This window comes from Sciurus vulgaris (assembly GCF_902686455.1).
Source record: "Sciurus vulgaris genome assembly, chromosome: 5".
NCBI lineage: Eukaryota > Metazoa > Chordata > Mammalia > Rodentia > Sciuridae > Sciurus > Sciurus vulgaris.
The window spans coordinates 76,335,259-76,353,882 of record NC_136465.1 but is presented as its reverse complement, the minus strand read 5'-3'; the positions used below and the strand labels follow the sequence as shown (position 1 = coordinate 76,353,882).

General features: G+C 40.1%; 1 protein-coding gene across 1 annotated transcript; it reads left to right on the top strand.

The window, feature by feature from the left end:
• The first annotated feature begins 6,361 nt into the window (after positions 1-6,361).
• On the top strand, positions 6,362-8,585 carry LOC306661413 (alpha-globin transcription factor CP2-like). The gene is given in 3 exon segments (XM_079140390.1): positions 6,362-7,189; positions 7,192-7,310; positions 7,314-8,585. Coding segments are annotated over 3 exon segments (1,503 nt in total). The 5' UTR covers positions 6,362-6,687; the 3' UTR covers positions 8,196-8,585.
• The last annotated feature ends 10,039 nt before the right edge of the window (positions 8,586-18,624 follow it).

Genomic DNA, 18,624 nt, shown 5'->3' with positions numbered 1-18,624 from the left:
CCCTTTTATCTAACTGGAGTCTGCATTAGTACTGGAAGTTACCACTATCTATTCTATAGGTGATGGCTTATTATCACAAGTTACCTAGGTTGTTTGTTCTTGGAGCAGCTACTTCTGCAAAACATTAACAGGTAACAGTTTTACAAAATGAAATTAGCAAGAGTAAAAATATATTCAGCTTGTATAATAGCTATCTTGAATTTTGATTGAGAACTACATTCTATCCCCTATTTGAGATCACAGTACTTTTACAACAAGAACCAATCTTTTGACTATAACTTTAAATAAGCTGAAGTCTGGCTTATTTTGGAGCTATTCTACACACAGTGAGGTGGGAGGCAGAGCCTTATCTCAGGTAAGGCGTGGCTCTTTACAGATCTTAAGTGTTCTAATTCTGATGTTGATCTTTGCTTCTTTTCCTTAAATACCATTAAGTAGTTTACATATACTGTTTCCTGAGTCTATATAAACTTTATAATTAACACAATTTAACATAGTATCTAAAGCATGAATCAAAGAAAGGCTGAGAGAGCTTTTAACTTTCCTTTTGTGTGATTAAGTGGCAAAATGTTTTCATGTTTCTTTCATATTTCACAATATTAACCTTTAAACAAATCAGACTCTAATGTTTAGAAATACATTTACATTTGAAATTCTTTATCTCAGTGTAAAAAGTAACAAATTTTACACATACCCTATTGATAGCAGGTCCTATAATAGAACATTAAATGATAGAAATAAATCCCCAATAAAATTTACTCTTTATAAGTTTAAGATTACCATTACAGACAAGTTTAATCTGGAGGATAACAGAGCTTAATAAATTCCTTGCTTTAAAACTTGTGGTCCTGAAAAATATGAACACATTTAATATACAACTAGTGACCATTTCACAAATACCTTGACACTTTTATCTTACCAAATTGAGTTTTTAAAGAGAAATGTATACTCTGTAACAAAGTACAATACTCTATAATAGTTGTTTAACCATAATTGTATACACCCCAATTTTTAAGACTAATTGTTCTAAAGAATAAACTTAATGGACACAAAGTTAAGAGTAAATTAGTGTTTCAAATCCTTGTCATTTTACCATGTCATTCTACCATATAGATTAAACTTTGGTTTATATCAGAACGTTAGTATTTCACCTTAGGAAAAACCTTCAATAGTTTTAGCTGTCTCACATACATATAACCAACTTAGTTACACACAAACTTGTTGAAACTTGCCCTTTACTTACACCGACTTTCTTAGCACTTACTTAGACCCTCATGTATTTCATCACACAAGCACTTTCTTACCCAGAAACATTTCCTTTTTCCTTTTACTAAATATATTTCCATACCCAGAACCTTTTATTTTCTCTTTCCTATTCGTTGTCCCCTTTTTGTTCACATTCTGAAACAACTCTTATGAAATTTCTGAATTTAGATAAATTACTCTATTTTAATAAGATTAAATATTCTGTTATTTATAGTACTCTAATTGAAACACAGTTGAAACTTTTGGGACCCTTTGTATATAGAATTGCACTTGTTAGGACATAACTCTTAGTAACCTTGTTTTTAGTTTAGTGATGACACAAAGCAAGTTTAAACCCTTTTATTTACCAACGTATGAAAACACCAATAATGTTTAAGTATGAAACCCCATGGAATTTAAGGAGTTAAAAGTACTCGATGTTATTTAACAATTAGCATTTTAACTTTGTAAATTAATCAGATGTCTCTACAAACACATTAGAGTAATCCCATACATGTTGACTCTAATTCACTTATTCTGTAAAAAAACCAAGATATCAGACAAGTGTCCTGAACAGTATTTGCTGTCTCTTTCCTGTTGAAGAAAAGTCCTAGAAACAATTGATATTAGACACTTTATTAACATCAATATTTTATTAGCTTGACCACCTAGAGACTTGCAAGTTATTTTCAAAGACATTTTTACTCTTATTAGTTTACCCAATTTGAACCTTTTTAAATCACATGAATTAAAAGTATCTGGATCCATTTTTAAATCTTAATTTTAGGAGCGCTCAGTTTTGATACAGACAAAACATGACATCAGACAGCACAACATACAAATAACACAAAATCAAGCCCTTGTAACTTTATAGGTGAATCTCCATAGCAGTGTAACAGATGTTCAAAAACTCTAGTTGAATAAAAAATAGAACTGATCAAAAAATCATGAGCTCAAAAAAAACATATAATTAAAAATATAGCATTTACTTTGCTGGAGTTTTAAAGACTCTTTTTACCTTTTCTTTCCCTGGGTTTGAGACCGGTCTCCTGAGCCTTTAGGCTTCTTTTATTTATATTTCAATGTAAGCCTTGACTGAGATCTGGAAGGATCTAACTGGTTTTAACAGAAACTCTGTGTCTAAGGCATTTTAGCCATCTCATCCGGACAGGTTGGATGTTCATATTATGAGACCTTATTTTTCATTACTTTTGAGACTGAAGCTACTTTGCTAAGTTACCCTTCAGGGCTGTCGGGAGGGGGAGTCCAGAGAAGGAACCTTTGGGGTCCACCCGAGAGTAGCCCGGGCCGAGAACCCCCCAGTTGTTCCAACCCTTCCTCCACCTCCGCCACAAACACACAACAGAACCAGAACCAGATACAGACGGGCGCCAATCTCTGATCCACCAATTGAACCCCATCCGCGCCCTTACCGATGGAGACTACCAGGCGTCCCTGGCTCTCCTTCCACCCTTAGGGCGTCCCCCAGGGCTGCAACCTGTGGCCCCCCAGGCACGTCTGCCGGCCACTGTTCGGCCACTCTCACGAGTCACCGAACGGCTGCCACCGAAACCGAAAGCGCGCTCACAGAACCAGACCAACTAACAAAACACAAGACAAAGACAGACAACTTCGGGGTACCCCTTCTTACCTCCAAGGTCGACTCCGCGGATGAGGGGGGGCCATCTTATCCCGGACGAGCCCCCAAATGTAAGGCCCCCAAAAAGGAAACCCCAACTCTGTCCCATGGATGGACGGCAACCCCAATCAACCGCAGGAGGCGTCACTTGATGCAAACCGCAAGAGGTGTTTATTCCAGCGCGCTGGGACCCAACTCCAGGAGTCGAGTCCCTAGCAGAAAATCTTGTAGGTTTATAAAGGCAGAAACCACACATCGGGAGGGGTCACACATGAAAGGGAAAAGGGGGACAAAGCTGCCAGGAAATTTCAAAGGGGGTCTGGGTTTGCTGACAAAATGTTTCACAATGTTTTACAACAGGTTGTAGATTCTGGTCAATAGTTTCTGGTAATCCTACTGTTTGAGCACTATCTGGCTATCAGGCTCAATTTACTCTTTTACTCTCTGTTTGGGAACAGAGAACAGCTTTAAGGGCTTTGTTCCCATTACTGGGAGGGAAACCTTAGGGAGTTGAGATAAAACAGATAGCTTAAAAAAATGTCCATTCTTTCAGCTGTAGTGCAGTTTAGTAGTAGAGCACTTGCCTTACATGCTTGGGGCCCTGAGTTAGTCTCCAGGATTTCAAAGAAATAACAACAAACAAAACAAAATTTAAAAAACAAAAACAGAAACTGAGAACTAGACCATCCCTTCCACCATGTGAGGACATAGTGAGAAGACACTATGTATGAACAGAAAACGAACCAAACTGCTGGTACCTTGACCTTGGACTTCCCAGCCCTCAGAACTCTGAGAAATAAATTTCCATTGTTATACTATCCAGTTTACTATATGTTGTTTTAGCAGCCTGAATGGAGAAAGACACTTGATTTTTTTTCTACTTCTCTGGACATTCTTCTTTGTCTCCTTTGCATTCTCATCCTCTACAAACAATACACTCAAAGTTGATTTAAGAAAAATCTTAATATTGAAAATTCTCTTCTCAGCGTACAGTCCAGCACAGCCTGCATGCCCAGCAATCCATTGTGTGTTCTCTGTCACGAAAGGCAGCCTAGCCATCTGCTCACACTTTCAGAAACTTGGAAATTGTCCTAGAAACCATATTCTTTCCAATCTTCCCTTTCCAATCTGTCACCAACTCCTGTGGATTCATCCTCATAAACAGCTCTTGAATTGGTCTACATCTCCCCACCTCCGTTCTACCCGCTGTTCGGGTTCCAAGAGTTTTGTCAAGGAAGGCTCTAAAATTCTCCTCACTGCTCTCCTCATGTCTACTTTTGCCACTCTTCAACAATTTCTTGCCATTTAAGCCAGAGAAAATTCAAAACAGAGCCTGATCCTGTCACCACCTTGCCTTGGTACCTGTAATCATTTTTACCACTATTGGATAAATTCCAATCTGACTTCACCCTGCTGGGTCTGACTGCTGGCTTCTCCTCTGACCATGGCCCAGCCTTCCTTCCTCTAGCCACCTTGCTAGATGTGAAACAACCTGAAACCCTAAGGATTGCTGTTCTAATTGGTCTTCTTGCTTGGTAGGATGTTTTAATGGTAACAATATGCACATAGAAATCTGTTTTTCTGAATACCTAAGCAGTAATAGATTGGGGGGTTTCTTTTCTTTTTACATTTTGCTTGTACTTCTTGTTTGTATTTTCCTCCTTCCCTCCTTCCCTCCCCCCCCCCTCCCTCCCTCCCTCCCTCCCTCCCTCCTTCCTTCCTTCCTTCCTTCCTTCCTTCCTTCCTTCCCTTCCTTTTTGGTACTGGCGATTGAACTGAGGGGTGCTTCTTTATCACTGTATCACTGAGCCATATCACTGACCTTTTCATTTTTTATTTTGAGACAGGATCTCACAAAATTGCTGAGGGCTTTACTAAGTTGGTGAAGCTGTCCTTGAACTTGTGATCCTCCTGCCTCAGTCTCCATCATCACTGGGATTACAGGTATGCACTATAGCACCTGACTTTATTGTTTGTGTTTAATCAGAAGAGTTTTGGATCACCCTCTTTTACTTTCATGCATAAATAAGTAATACAAACATATAGCTCTAACGGACTCCTCATTCAAAAAGAGAATCGGATAGTCTTCGTCTTTTTTCTTCTAATAAACATAAGTAGAATTTTTTAAAAGTATAGTTTTATATATTACCAAAACAATTTTATGTCTCAGCAATATAAGTTCAAAGTAGAGAACTTTATTTAGTTATTTATTTTACTTTATTCTCTTCTATCCTATTTATTTATTTATTTGGTTATTTATTTTTGTGATTCTGGGGTCTGAGCCTAGCATGGCAGGAAAATGCTCTACCACTGAGCTACATTCCCAGTTCAGCAGCATAATTTTTGACTTTCTACCTGAAAGTCACTTAATATAACTCATTTTTGAGACTGTCTCTCAAAGCAAGTTTTAAATGAGATTAATATGTGCAAATACCAGTTTCAAGACCAGGGTTGCTGATAAAGGATATACTACTTATATGTTTTCTAAAACAGAATTACTGGGTTAAAAGTGATTTTCACAGAAATTAGTGGCAACATTGTAACCTGTTTTTATAACCAACCTCATTTCATCAGATGGGTTTTGTTTCATATTTACCATTTTAATATGGAGACTTTATTTACAGTCTCTATAACAATCTAACTTAAACAGCATTTATTAGTATTACTATACTATACAAACAAATGATCACCATTAGTTTGAAGATTCTTTGTGACTTTTTTCTTAATAAACCTGGCTCTGCCCCAGCCTCTGTTTTTACCCTAATATAATTTGGGTCGCTGTGTCACTAGCATTCTTGTGGGTGTTTTCCCGTCTTGAAGATGCCTCAGATGGGGCAACGATCATGAGATAACCAAACAATTCAGCCTGTGTGGAGCAGCCAGACCAGCCTGATAAGCACCTGATGGATATCGGGTATCATTGTCGTACGGATATTGATATTATTAATGTTATATAGAATTCCATGTTTTCTTTCGTCTAAATTTTACCTCTTTTGGGGTCCAATATATATTATACATTCAAAGCAGGGTTTAATTATAAATTTATGGGTTTCAAAAAATTTATAAAAATTTTCCGATGCTCGCCGGGCTGGCGGAGGAAGAGGGTGCCATGATTGGTTGGCGCTGGGGCGGCGGGCAGTGGAGGGGCCTGGCGAGTCTGGGTTTCAAGCCTGTGCTGGACTTTCTCCTTCCATGTTTCCAGGCTGTAGGGGGCTACAGAGGGCGGGGAGTCGGTTCAGCAAAAGCCTGGCTTTGATTCTAGGAGCCGTGAGGTTGAGAAAGGGTGACCGGAAGTGATCTTGGGACTGACCGGAAGTGAGGCCTGGAGGTGAAAGAGAGCGGGTCCCCGGAGGGAGGGAGGGGGCTTCCAGCAGAAGGGGGCGGGGGAAAAGGTGCAAAAGCGGCGTGGGAGCGTGGCGCGGGTTGCCGGTAGCTGCTGCTGGTCTGTGTGGAAGGTAGCGAGCGACCGCCAGCGAGCTCCAGAGGCTAGCTAGCCCAGGGAGTGGGAGAGCGGGAGTCCAGGGCTGTCGGTGGGAAGTCTGGAATAGTTGAGCAGAGGGGGCCCTACGCTCCTGAGAACTGGGCGGGAGGGGTTTTGGAAGCCAGGGCGGTCGAGAGCGAGTAGCCAAGGGTACGGGAGATTAGTTGTGCAGCCAGTGCTGGTCAGGCTTGAGGGTGGCTAGTGGACACTGCGTGTGTGATCTTGGTTTGGAGTTTTCTACTGTCCTATCCCTGTGGGGTGGAAGTACGCTCCGCACCTTTGTAAAAGAAACGGTGTCTCCTGGGGCAAGGAGGGAGCCAGGATGGCTTGGGCTCTGAAGCTACCTCTGGCCGATGAAGTGATTGAATCCGGGCTGGTGCAGGACTTTGATGCTAGCCTGTCCGGGATCGGTCAGGAACTGGGTGCTGGTGCCTATAGCATGAGTGATGTCCTCGCATTGCCCATTTTTAAGCAAGAAGAGTCAAATTTGCCTCCTGATAATGAGAATGAAATTCTACCTTTTCAATATGTGCTTTGTGCTGCCACCTCTCCAGCAGTGAAGCTTCATGATGAAACTCTGACCTATCTCAACCAAGGACAATCTTATGAAATCCGAATGCTAGACAATAGGAAACTTGGAGAACTCCCAGAAATTAATGGCAAGTTGGTGAAGAGTATATTCCGTGTAGTGTTCCATGACAGAAGGCTACAATACACTGAACATCAGCAGTTGGAAGGATGGCGCTGGAACCGACCTGGAGATAGAATTCTTGATATAGATATCCCAATGTCTGTGGGTATAATCGATCCTAGGGCTAATCCAACACAAATACAGTGGAGTTCCTGTGGGACCCTGCAAAGAGGACATCTGTGTTTATTCAGGTACACTGTATTAGCACAGAGTTCACAGTGAGGAAACATGGAGGAGAAAAGGGGGTGCCATTCTGAGTACAAATTGATACCTTCAAGGAGAATGAGAACGGGGAATATACTGAGCACTTACACTCAGCCAGTTGCCAGATCAAAGTTTTCAAGCCCAAAGGTGCAGATAGAAAGCAAAAAACAGATAGAGAGAAAATGGAGAAAAGAACACCTCATGAAAAGGAGAAATACCAACCTTCCTATGAGACAACCATACTCACAGAGTGTTCACCTTGGCCTGAGATCACATATGTCAATAATTCCCCATCACCTGGCTTCAACAGTTCCCATAGCAGTTTTTCTCTTGGGGAAGGAAATGGTTCACCAAACCACCAGCCAGATCCACCCCCTCCAGTCACAAATAACCTCCTACCAACAACCACACCTCAGGAAGCTCAGCAGTGGTTGCATCGAAACCGTTTTTCTACATTTACCAGGCTTTTTACCAACTTCTCAGGGGCAGATTTACTGAAACTAACTAGAGATGATGTGATCCAAATCTGTGGCCCTGCAGATGGAATCAGACTTTTTAATGCATTAAAAGGCCGGATGGTGCAACCAAGGTTAACCATTTACGTCTGTCAGGAATCATTGCAATTGAGGGAACAGCAGCAGCAACAGCAGCAGCAACTGCAACAGAAGCATGAGGATGGAGACTCAAATGGTACTTTCTTCGTATACCATGCTATCTATCTAGAAGAACTGACAGCTGTTGAATTGACAGAAAAAATTGCTCAGCTTTTCAGCATTTCTCCTCGCCAGATCAGCCAGATTTACAAGCAGGGGCCAACAGGAATCCATGTGCTCATCAGTGATGAGATGATACAGAACTTTCAGGAAGAAGCCTGTTTTATTCTGGACACAATGAAAGCAGAAACCAATGATAGCTATCATATTATACTGAAGTAGGAGTGGAGCATTCCATGCTTAGTGGCCGCTGCTTCCCTCACCTCTTGAAAACTGCCCTCTTGGCATGTGAATGGAGATTTGAAGGTCTGCAGGAACCTGGCTCATCTTACTCTGTTGGGGGGAAATCTAGGCCCTGGAGGCAGAATCTCAGCCCTCTGTGTTGGCCTAAGCTCTGTGTCACACACAGATTACTGCCCAACATGCAGTTCTGCAGCAACTTTTTAGTTAAATTTTGGCCCCCTGTTGTTGAATATCAATAGGAATTCCACATCATTTAGGGTATATGTAGGGCATAGCGATGATGGGAATTGTGTGATGTTTAATGGAAAGATGTTAAATTTTGTGATATGGAGTCATGTAATTTTTTTCTAATATAAAAATGAACATCTAAAAAAAATTTTTCCTTGTGACACTTGGAAAACATACAGGGGTAAGACAATCTTGTCTTACTCTTTGTTAAGGATTTTGTTTTGTTTTTTTAGATTGTTTAGATAGTTTTGATTTTCTCCTTTTTTAAAAATCTAGATTCTCAAATATGTCAAAGAAATTGCCATCTTAGGAATCTTTAAACCATTAATATTCCTCTAAGTATCTATAAACTAGCTGGCACAGTAGCAAAGGCCTCCCAGCTACTCAGGAGGCTGAGGCAGGAAGATGAAAAGTCCAGATCAGCCTGGGCAATTTATTTTATATATGTATATATATTTTTTTTAAAAAATATTTTTTAGTTGTCAATGAGTCTTTTATTTTATTTATTTATATGCGGTGCTGAGTATTGAACCTAAGGCTTCGCACATGCCAGGCAAGTGCTCTACCACTGAGTCACAACTCCAGCCCTATATATTTTTTCTTTTAAAAATCTTTTTATTAGTGCATGATAGTTATGGTGGAATTTATTTTAACATATTCATACATGTATATAACATAATTCACTCTCTTTCAATCCTTAGTATTTCCCCTTTCTTTCTCCTCCTCCCTCCTCCTGATTCCCTTCATCTACTTTATTGGTCTCTCTTCTATTAATTTATTTTCGTTTTGTTTGGTGCATTATAAAGATATGCATAAGTGTGAAATTCATTGTGATACATCTGTATCTGCACACAGGATAGTCTGGTCGATTTTATTCTGCAGTTTCTCCTCTTTCCCCCTCAGTCGCCTTCCTCTGCTCTCCTGTTCTCCTTTCTGTTTTCTTAGGATTCCCCATTTTTAAAATAATTCCTTATTTATCTCCATCTTTCACATATGAGAGAAAAATTTCAACCCTTGATTGTCTGAGTCTGGCTTATTTCAGTTAGCATGATGTTCTCCAGTTCCATCCATTTACTAGCAAATGACATAATTTTATTCTTTGTATGGCTGAATAAAACTTCATTGTGCATCTATATCACATTTTCTTTATCCATTCATCTCTTGGCAGGCAGCTGGACTGGTTCTATAACTTCAGGCTGGGTAATTTAGTGCAATCTTGTCTCAAAGTGAAATAAAATAAAAAGGACTCGGATATAACTCAGTAGTAAGTGCTTGCCTCCAAAGTGAGAGACCCTGGGTTGCATACCCAGTATCACGCAAACAAACAATAAATTTAAAAATTATTAGTTATTCACAGTGCTAATAAAGTAAAAGGCCATGCTATAATAAATTCAATTTCCAATTGGGTGTGGTGGCACACACATATAATCCCAGCTACTTGGGAGGCTGAGGCAGGAGGATCACAAGTTTGAGGCTAGCTGGGCAACTTATTCTCTATTTCAAAATAAAATAAAAAGGTCTGGAATGTAGCTCCAGGGTAGAGCACTTACCTAGACTTACATGGCTTTGGGTTAAAGTTTTTTTTTTGTTTAAAAATTTTTTTTGTACTTGTAGATGGACTGAATGCCCTTATTTTATTTATTTTTATGTGGTACTGAGGATTGAACCCAGTGTCTCACACATGCCAGGCAAGTGCTCTGCTACTGAGCTACAGCCCCAACCCTGGGTTAAAGTTCTGACATTGTAAAAGAAGAATAAGGAGAAAGAGAAGAAGAAGGGGGGAAAAAAGGAGATTTTATTTCATTTGTTTAATTTTTTCCCTCAGAGTGAGAATTGAGTCCAATAGTCTAGGTCTTTTCTCAGCTCCATTTATTACTTTTTCCTACATTCAGAACCTTCATTTTTATTTTCATAATAAGATTCTTGTTTAGGGTTCTAGTTCAATAGAACTTTTATTTTTTCTTCTTTGCAGTGTTGGGGATGGAACCAGGGCCTCTGGCATCTAGGCAAATGCTCTATCATTGAATATAACCCCAGCCCAGTGATAGAACATTTGCCTAGGATGCGTGATGTCCTGAATTTTCTATCCAACTCAATAAGGAGAAAAAAAAAAAAAAAGATTTTTACATTTATATTTTCTGTGCCCTGGTGAAACTTATTCTGGGTTCTTTTACATTATCATTCATGGAGTTATGAACTCTTGTGCTTCCAGTGCCTTCAGAGACAAACTATTTTAGCTGCCAAATGATTCAGGTCAGGGAAACTATTATACCAAACTCGTTAATTTGTGTTAGTGTCTCACTCTCTGAGTTATTGGATTTTTTTATTGTTTTGCTTTAATCCTGATTTTTTTTTCTTTTTGAACTAGACCTCGCTTCAACATGAATATAATTTCTGAACTGCCAGGCCCAGAGATGGAAGTTATGTACTAGACTGGACAAAAACATCACCCTACCACATGTAACCTACACTCTTCTGCAGTTAAGATCTAGCGGTATCTTCAAATATCTTTTATATCAAAACCTGAGGATGCTCCCATCCCTTATGTAAAATGGTGTAGTATTTGCATAAAACCTACCCATCCTCCCACAGACCTCGTGCGTGTATGTGTGTGTGTGTGTGTGTGCATATGCATTTCCTGGGAATCCAACCCAGGAGGAACCTCATGTATATTTGGCAAGCGTCCCACCACTGAGCCACAATCCAGCCTTTACCTAGCCTTTTACCTAGCTGTACACTTTCAAGACCCCCTCAACATTTACCTGTTTATAAGCTTAATTAAAATTCTTTAATTAAGATAGAATCTGTGTTTTTCTGTTTTTTTTTTTTTTTTTTTTTTTGTTTGTTTGTTTGTTTTGTTTTGTCACAGGCTCCCTTGATTTTGGGTGACTAGGAGCAGGGATTTCCAGGATTTAAAATTTCTACCACATTTGACTCAGGCACTCTGCTGATCTCAATCAAGAAGGACCCTTTATATTTGTCTTTTAAGTCTATTATAGAACAATCTCTGATCAATATATTCTTGGTTTTTTCCCCTCCAGCAAGTTGTACATGTCCCGATGTCGCCACCTGCTGTTAATAAGAGGAACAGCATTTCATCCTTCATGGTTTAGGCCAGAGCCAAGTGAAAACTGGAAACTATCTCCCCTCTTTACTGCTGTTTATTCAGAACCCTCTGCATGGAAGAGGGAGTGAGTAGCATTTGTGGCTTAGCATTGTTTATATTTTAATTCTACAACTGCTATTATATTAACAATACTCCCAACTATTTCATTCCATTTGTGATAAGGTTTAATTACAGTCAATGAAAATGCGTATTTCAATCTATATGTTTTCCCTTCCTCAGATAGTATTGGTATGTTGTGATTTCCTAAAATCTTTTAATTTTTATTAAAATTTTAAAGTCCTTAGGGGAAGAAACATATAATATACATAATACATATGGGTGTGTATGTGTGTGTGTGTGTAATTTTTGTGATTTTTGTGATTGAATTCAGGGGTACTCTACCACTGAGATATATTCCCAGCCCTTTTTGTTTTTTATTTTATTTATTTATTTATTTTGGTACTAGGCATTGAACTTAGGGGTGCTTAACCACTGAATCATATCCCCAGCACTTTTTATTTTTTATTTTGAGAAAAGATCTCCCTAAGTTGCATAGTCATCACTAAGTTGCTAGGACTGGCTTTGAACTTGTGATTCTCCTGCCTCAGCCTCTCAAGCTGCTGGAATTACCGGCATGCTCCAAGCCCTTTTTATTTTTCAGTGTCTTGCTAAACCACTGGAATTACAGGAGCAAACTACTGAGTCTCGTTTCTCTTGTTATGTTTTTAAAGCTTTTGGGATAAATAAATACGTCATGCATTTTCATCTATAAAAATCAGAATTTGTGCCTTATCCATTTTTTTTTTTTTTTTGTGGAGATGGCCATGGAACCCAGGTCCTTACACATGCTAAACAAGTATTCTTTTACTGAGCTAGAGCGACAGTCCTAAACATTTTTTTTTAAATTGAGGTTTCTAGAGGTTTATCAATTTTATTACATGTTTTAAAGAAATGATCTGGACTCCGTTGATTTTCTTTATTGTGTGGACTTCCCGTCTCATTGATTTCTTGTTTGGTTTTGCTTGGTGCTGGAGATTGAACCCAGTCATGGAGTGTGCTAGGTAAGGCTGTACCACGAAGCCCCTGTGTGACACATGCAAAGAGCCACTTTTTAATAATGCAGCTCATTCTATAGCAAAAAGCCTCGACTTCTATTATTCCTAGGAGTAGAAATCTGTCCACATGTAATCAAACTTTTAAACACAAAGTTTGCATTCCCATTTTCTCAAATTTATTTTATTTCATTGTTGCAGATTTGAAAAATAAAAAGAATAAAGAAATATTTTACTGGATAAAATAAAACTCCAGCCACACGAAATGAGTTATCAGCAATGTTTTCTTTCCCTACAGCCTTTTCTCTCAGTATGTGTAGTGAATGATGTGTGAATGGTTACACACATTTTAGAGACATCTTGGGAATCATAGAGAAATAGCTGACATTCCATCATCAGGAAATCAGAAGCATCTGCCTCATGCCAGAAGTTCACAAACATCAGGTACACTGGAATCACTTGAAGAATTTAAAAAAATAGATTGTTGACCCCAATCTCCCAAAGTTTCTGACTCAGTAAGCCTGGGGTGGGATTCGAGAATCCTGTGACTGACAAATTCCCCAGTGATTGGCGCTGCTGGTCCAGGGACCAATTGCAGAACCACTGATCTGTATTTTCCAGCTCTAAGCAATCAGGGTGAGTTCCAGACTCAAGTGAAATATGCAATCGACCTCACAGTCAAATGAGAAATGTATTTTTCACTCAAATTAGCAACTTATTTTTCCTGTTACTAAAGCAGGGACTTTTCTCATTTAAGTATATGAGGAGCTTTTGGTAGTGGGTGAAGTTTCTTAAAGCCCTTTTCTCCTTTCCTCACAGGTATTACAGTGAAACTATCACAAAGTTTTCATCCCCCACTAAAAATTGACCATTGTCAACCAGGCACAGTGGCATGCCCCCCGTAATTTCAACTACTGGGGAGGCTGAGGCAAGAGTATCATCAGTTCCAGGTCAGCTTGGACACCTTAGAAAGACTCTGTTCCAATTATGAAAAATTAAAAGGCCTGGGGATATAGCTCAGTGGTAGAGTCCCTGGGGCCAATCCCCAGGACTTCAAAAATAGAAGAAAGGAGAAAGAAGAAGAAAGAAGGAGGAGAACAAAAGGAAATTGATCATTGTCATGAAGCCACAGGGTCTGCTCTCCATAAAATGATGTCTGGGGTTTTGTGTCTCAGTAACTCCTCCTATAGAAACTTCCAGCATTTAAAGCACCTGACATTTCTCACCAGCATCTGTGAAAATACACTATCAGTATTTCTGCCAGTTATTATGGTATGGGAGTGGTGAAAGTGTGGGGGGTGGAGTATTGGAATGAAAGAACTTATCAGAATTTGAGAATGTTTGATAAAAGATCACTACATGGCAGACCTTTAAAATCTTCCATTAAATTTGTTCCATTGCAGCAAAGGGTCATGTCTTTTCCAAAACTTTCCAAACAAGAGAACCTGTGTTCACCAGAATGGAGGGATTTGGGACGATTTTTTTTCCTGCTTCTATCACAACTTCTAGAAGAGTTCCTGGCACATGATAGGTGCTTAGTAACTATTTGTTAAGTGAATAATTAAAATTGAAATTCTTAAAACAGTAAAAATTCATATTTACATAATTTCAGTTATGTGTTCCATTATAACTCTCAGTGCATTTGTTCCAGAGTTTATAACTGTATGCCTTTCCAACTGTAGACATGCTTTCTGTGGTTTCTTGTGGGGAGCTAAATGTCACTTCTACAAAGCAGAGCATTATAAATAATACATAACCTGCTTTCCCTAAAGAAATCAGCCCATCCTCTTATGCAACTCCAATGGGCTTGCAATGTGGAGAAGCAGACTGGGAAAGTGTGCTTTGCCAGAGGTAATGCTGTCAGGCCTACTTCCATATTATACTGTCTTCTTTAATCAATGAAAGATAAGGAGCTCTCTGGCCCTTCCAGCTTCCTCCATCAGATCATACAGCAAGAAGGCCCTTGCCAGATGCTGGCATCTTGAGATTGGACTTCCTTGCCTCCAGAACTCTAAGGTAATACTGTCCATTACTTTAACAAAAAGAACCTGGGCATGGTGGCCCATACCTGTTATCCCAGTGACTTGGAGGCTGAGGCAGGAGGATTGTGAGTTTGAGGTCAACCAGGGCAACTTAGGGAGACCCTGTTTAAAAAAAAAAAAAAAAAAAAAAAAAGTTGTGTAGCCCAGTGGTAGAGTATCCCTGGGTTCAATCCCTAGTACCACAGTGGAAGAAGAAAATATAAGGGAAAGAAAACATACTCAAAAATATCTCTGTTCATCCAATAACCTGACATACTTTCCAGATTGGTGTCTTTTTTCTTTTTTTTTTTTTTTGTGGTAGTGGGGATCAAACTCAGAGCCTTAGTGCTTGCAAGGCAAGCACTCTACCAGCTGAGCTATCTCCCCAGCCCCAGATTGGTGTCTTACTCCATTTGTACTGCTATTACAAAATGCTTGAGACTGGGTAATTTATAAAGAACAGAAATATATGCCAGGTATGGCAACACATGCCTAAAATCTCAGCTACTCAGGAGACTGGGAAAGGAGAATTATGAAACTTCATCACAAAAAATAAATAAAATTTAAAATCCCAGAAATTAATTACTTCCTGAAGCCCGGGAAGTCTAAGAGGAGGGCGCCAGCACTTGTCTGGTCGGGGCCTGCCTTGTTGCTGCATTTTCAGTGGGGCGTGTGCCTCGTTCCTCATCTGGCAGAAAAGCAGTAGAGCACAAAAGGGTCTGTGTTTGTATTCTTCAGGCATTTTACTTTATTTTATTTTTTAGTACTGGGGAGTCAACCCAGGGATATTTAACCACTGAACCATGTCCCCAGCTGTATTTATTTTTTATTTTGGGACAGAAACTCACTAGGTTGCTTAGAGCCTCACTAAGATGCTGAGGTTGGCCTTGAATTTGTGATCCTCCTGCCTCAGCCTCCATAGTTGCTGGGATTACAGGTGTGCACCACCACTTGTGGCTTATAAACATTTTTTTTAATAAGGAGTACATACCAAAATAATGATATAAAGTATAGTATAGGCTACATCAAGAAGCCAAAGGATATTTAGTACCATTGTTATCTTGCCATACATAATTGTGTGCTAGAGTGTTTTTTTTTTTTTTTTTTCAGTGCTTGGGATCATATCCAGGGCCTCCCCCAGGCTGGGCATGTGCTGACCACCAAGCTACATCCCAGCCTTAGGCTGTACTTTCACATGACTGACAGTGTAGCAGGCTTGTTTACACTAGCACCACTGCACAAGTGTGAGTAATGTGCTGTGCAATGACACTACCACAGCTACAACGTCTCTAGGTTATAGGAAAAATTTAGCTCCACTGTAATCTTTTGGGACCACTGTCATATATGTGATCCATCAGTGACTGAGACAAGGTCATGAGGAATATGATGGCCATTCAGAAAGTTAGGTGTTAGCATTTACTGATTTACTTCAGGCAGTGTTTCACTATGTGGCCCTGCCTGGTCTCTAATTGCTGGCCTGAAGTAACCCTTCTACTTTTGTCTCCTGTGTGCTGCGATTACCAGGACTTGCTACTATACCTCACTGTCAATAGCATGTCAGCAAGATTTTCCTTTGATGATGAAGAGGTTCAGAGACATCTTTTCTTTGTATTAGTCATTAATATTTTGCAAAATGTTTATTTATATATTGCTTCTTGGATTCTCATTAGCTGGGGAAGCACAAAACCTACTTTTGTTTCACATGGAGATGGATGTTATTCTAAAATATGTGCAAGAACAGAAAGAATGCCATACTTCAGGAATCCAGGAATCTCAGCATCTAAGATGCCCTTGAATTGAGTCATCTATAAATTCATGGTGTTGCATAACTTTGAGCTACACATCAGTTGTCACCCTCTCAATACTATTCCTTGTCTAATTCCTTTTTTCTTTATGTTTTCCAATCTACTGGATTCACCTGGCCTCTAATTTCTTTCAATAGCCTGGATCCTAGCGCTAACCATCTGAGTCTTTTACTAGTAGCATTACTTATTGTGCATCTCTGCATTACCATCCCAGCTGCCTGAAAAATCTCAGACTCTGCGAGTGAGGGCTCACATCCAAAGTATCTACTATTGTGCTTGCTTAGGTTAGAACGGAGAGGGAAAACCTTTTCACGTGGTAAAATTATTTTACCATCAATTGGTAGCTTTCAACTTCATCTAGACTGTCAATTCCTCTAGGCTTCCACTGTCCGATAACGGTAGCCACTCAGCCCATATGTCTAGTGAGCACTGGAAATGTCAAACTAAAATGTGCTCTAAGGACTTTTGGCCAGCATGGAGAAATAAGGAGCAGATTTATCCTCCTACTTGAAATAATAAAAGAACAGAAAAAAATTTATATGAAATGACATTTCTTAGCACTCTAGAAAATTAGACAAAAAAGGATAGTGAATCTGAAGACCTGGGAAATAAACGAGGTAAGTTCTATGATTGTCCTAGTCTCTGACCCAAGGAGATTTTCCAAACCTCAGCACAGAGTGGAGAAAGTCAACAGAGCCCAGTCATCTCTGGGAGACTGGGGACATGTTGCTGGGAAACGAGAGAGTCCAAGGTGGGAGAGTTCATAGGGCAGAGTGTCAGAGCCAAGAACTACACACAAAGGAAAAGCCTGGAAATGTGAAGAAGGACCCAAGTCTTGGGCTGCTCTCTCAGTGTGTGTGTGTGTGTGTGTGTGTGTGTGTGTGTGTGTGTGTGTAACGACATCACGAACTGGAGAAGGGACCATTGTAAACAAACACAAGAGGGAAGAAAACCCAGCGCTCACAAGAACCCAGAAGCAATGCCTGTCCCAACCAGTCAGAACAAACAACCACATAACTCACATGAGGTGGAATACTCAAAATGGCTGTGTCTCAGTTGTGCTGAATAACCAGCCCATCTCCCAAACCAGTTCTGGTCTCACGTCAGCAAGCCTCGAGGATGAACTGTTTCCAAGAAACAAACCTGTGTCCACAAAATTAATCCAAGGATATTTATAGGAATATAAAAATATCCTGCATTCCCCAAAGAAAAATTCACAGCCAGGCATGGTGGCACACATCTGTAATCCCGGCAACTCAGGAGACTGAGGCAGGAGGACTGTAACTTCTCCAGGCAGGCTGAGCAACTTAGTAAGACCCTATTTAAAAAAAAAAAAAGGGGGGGGGGCGGCTAAGGGAGGCAGCTCAGTGGTAGAACATAAGCTAAGCTCAAGTGTGGCTCTGTTGTTCTTTTCCTTTTGTGGCACTGGAGATTGAACCCAGGGGCACTTGACCACTGAGCCACAACCCCAACCTTTTTTTGTATTTTATTTAGAGACAGGGTCTCACTGAATTACTTAGTATCTCGCTTTTGTTGAGGCTGGTTCTGAACTCACAATCCTCCTGCCTCAGCCTCCCCAGCCACTGGGATTACAGGCATGTGACACCATGCTCAGCCTTGGTCCCCTTTTAAAATTTGTTTTGAGGCAGTGTCTCACTAAGTTATTGAACTGGCCTAGAACTTATGATCCTTCTGCCTCAGTTTCCCAATGTGCCTGTATACACAAACACACACACTCATATGTATATTTATGTATTATAATTATATATTTATATATATTATATATATATTGAAAAAAACATGTGAAATGTGTTTTTTTTTTCTTCTTCCCTCGTTGAACTCAGAGCCATCCCCACTGCCTGGGCTGGGTGTAGGGTAGAGAAAGGCCACCCTGGGCCCTTGGGTCTCCATGGAACAGGCCCAGCTTATCTGCGGGCAGGACAAGGCTCCTCTCCATGCACCAGAGGCAAAGGTTCATGGAAGTGCAGGTCCAAGAGGTCCTTACTACAGGCACACAGTGAATCCCCCTTGTCAGGTGGGCCCCACACGACCTCACAGCCTTGGGATCAGATTCCAGCTCTGTTACTCTATAAGGCAGAGGGGGCTCATTGGCAAAGGCCTAGTTTCCCCATCAGTGTAACGGGACTGCTCATTCCATCTCCTTCCTGGTGTCTGCAGAGCAAGGTCAAAACATCA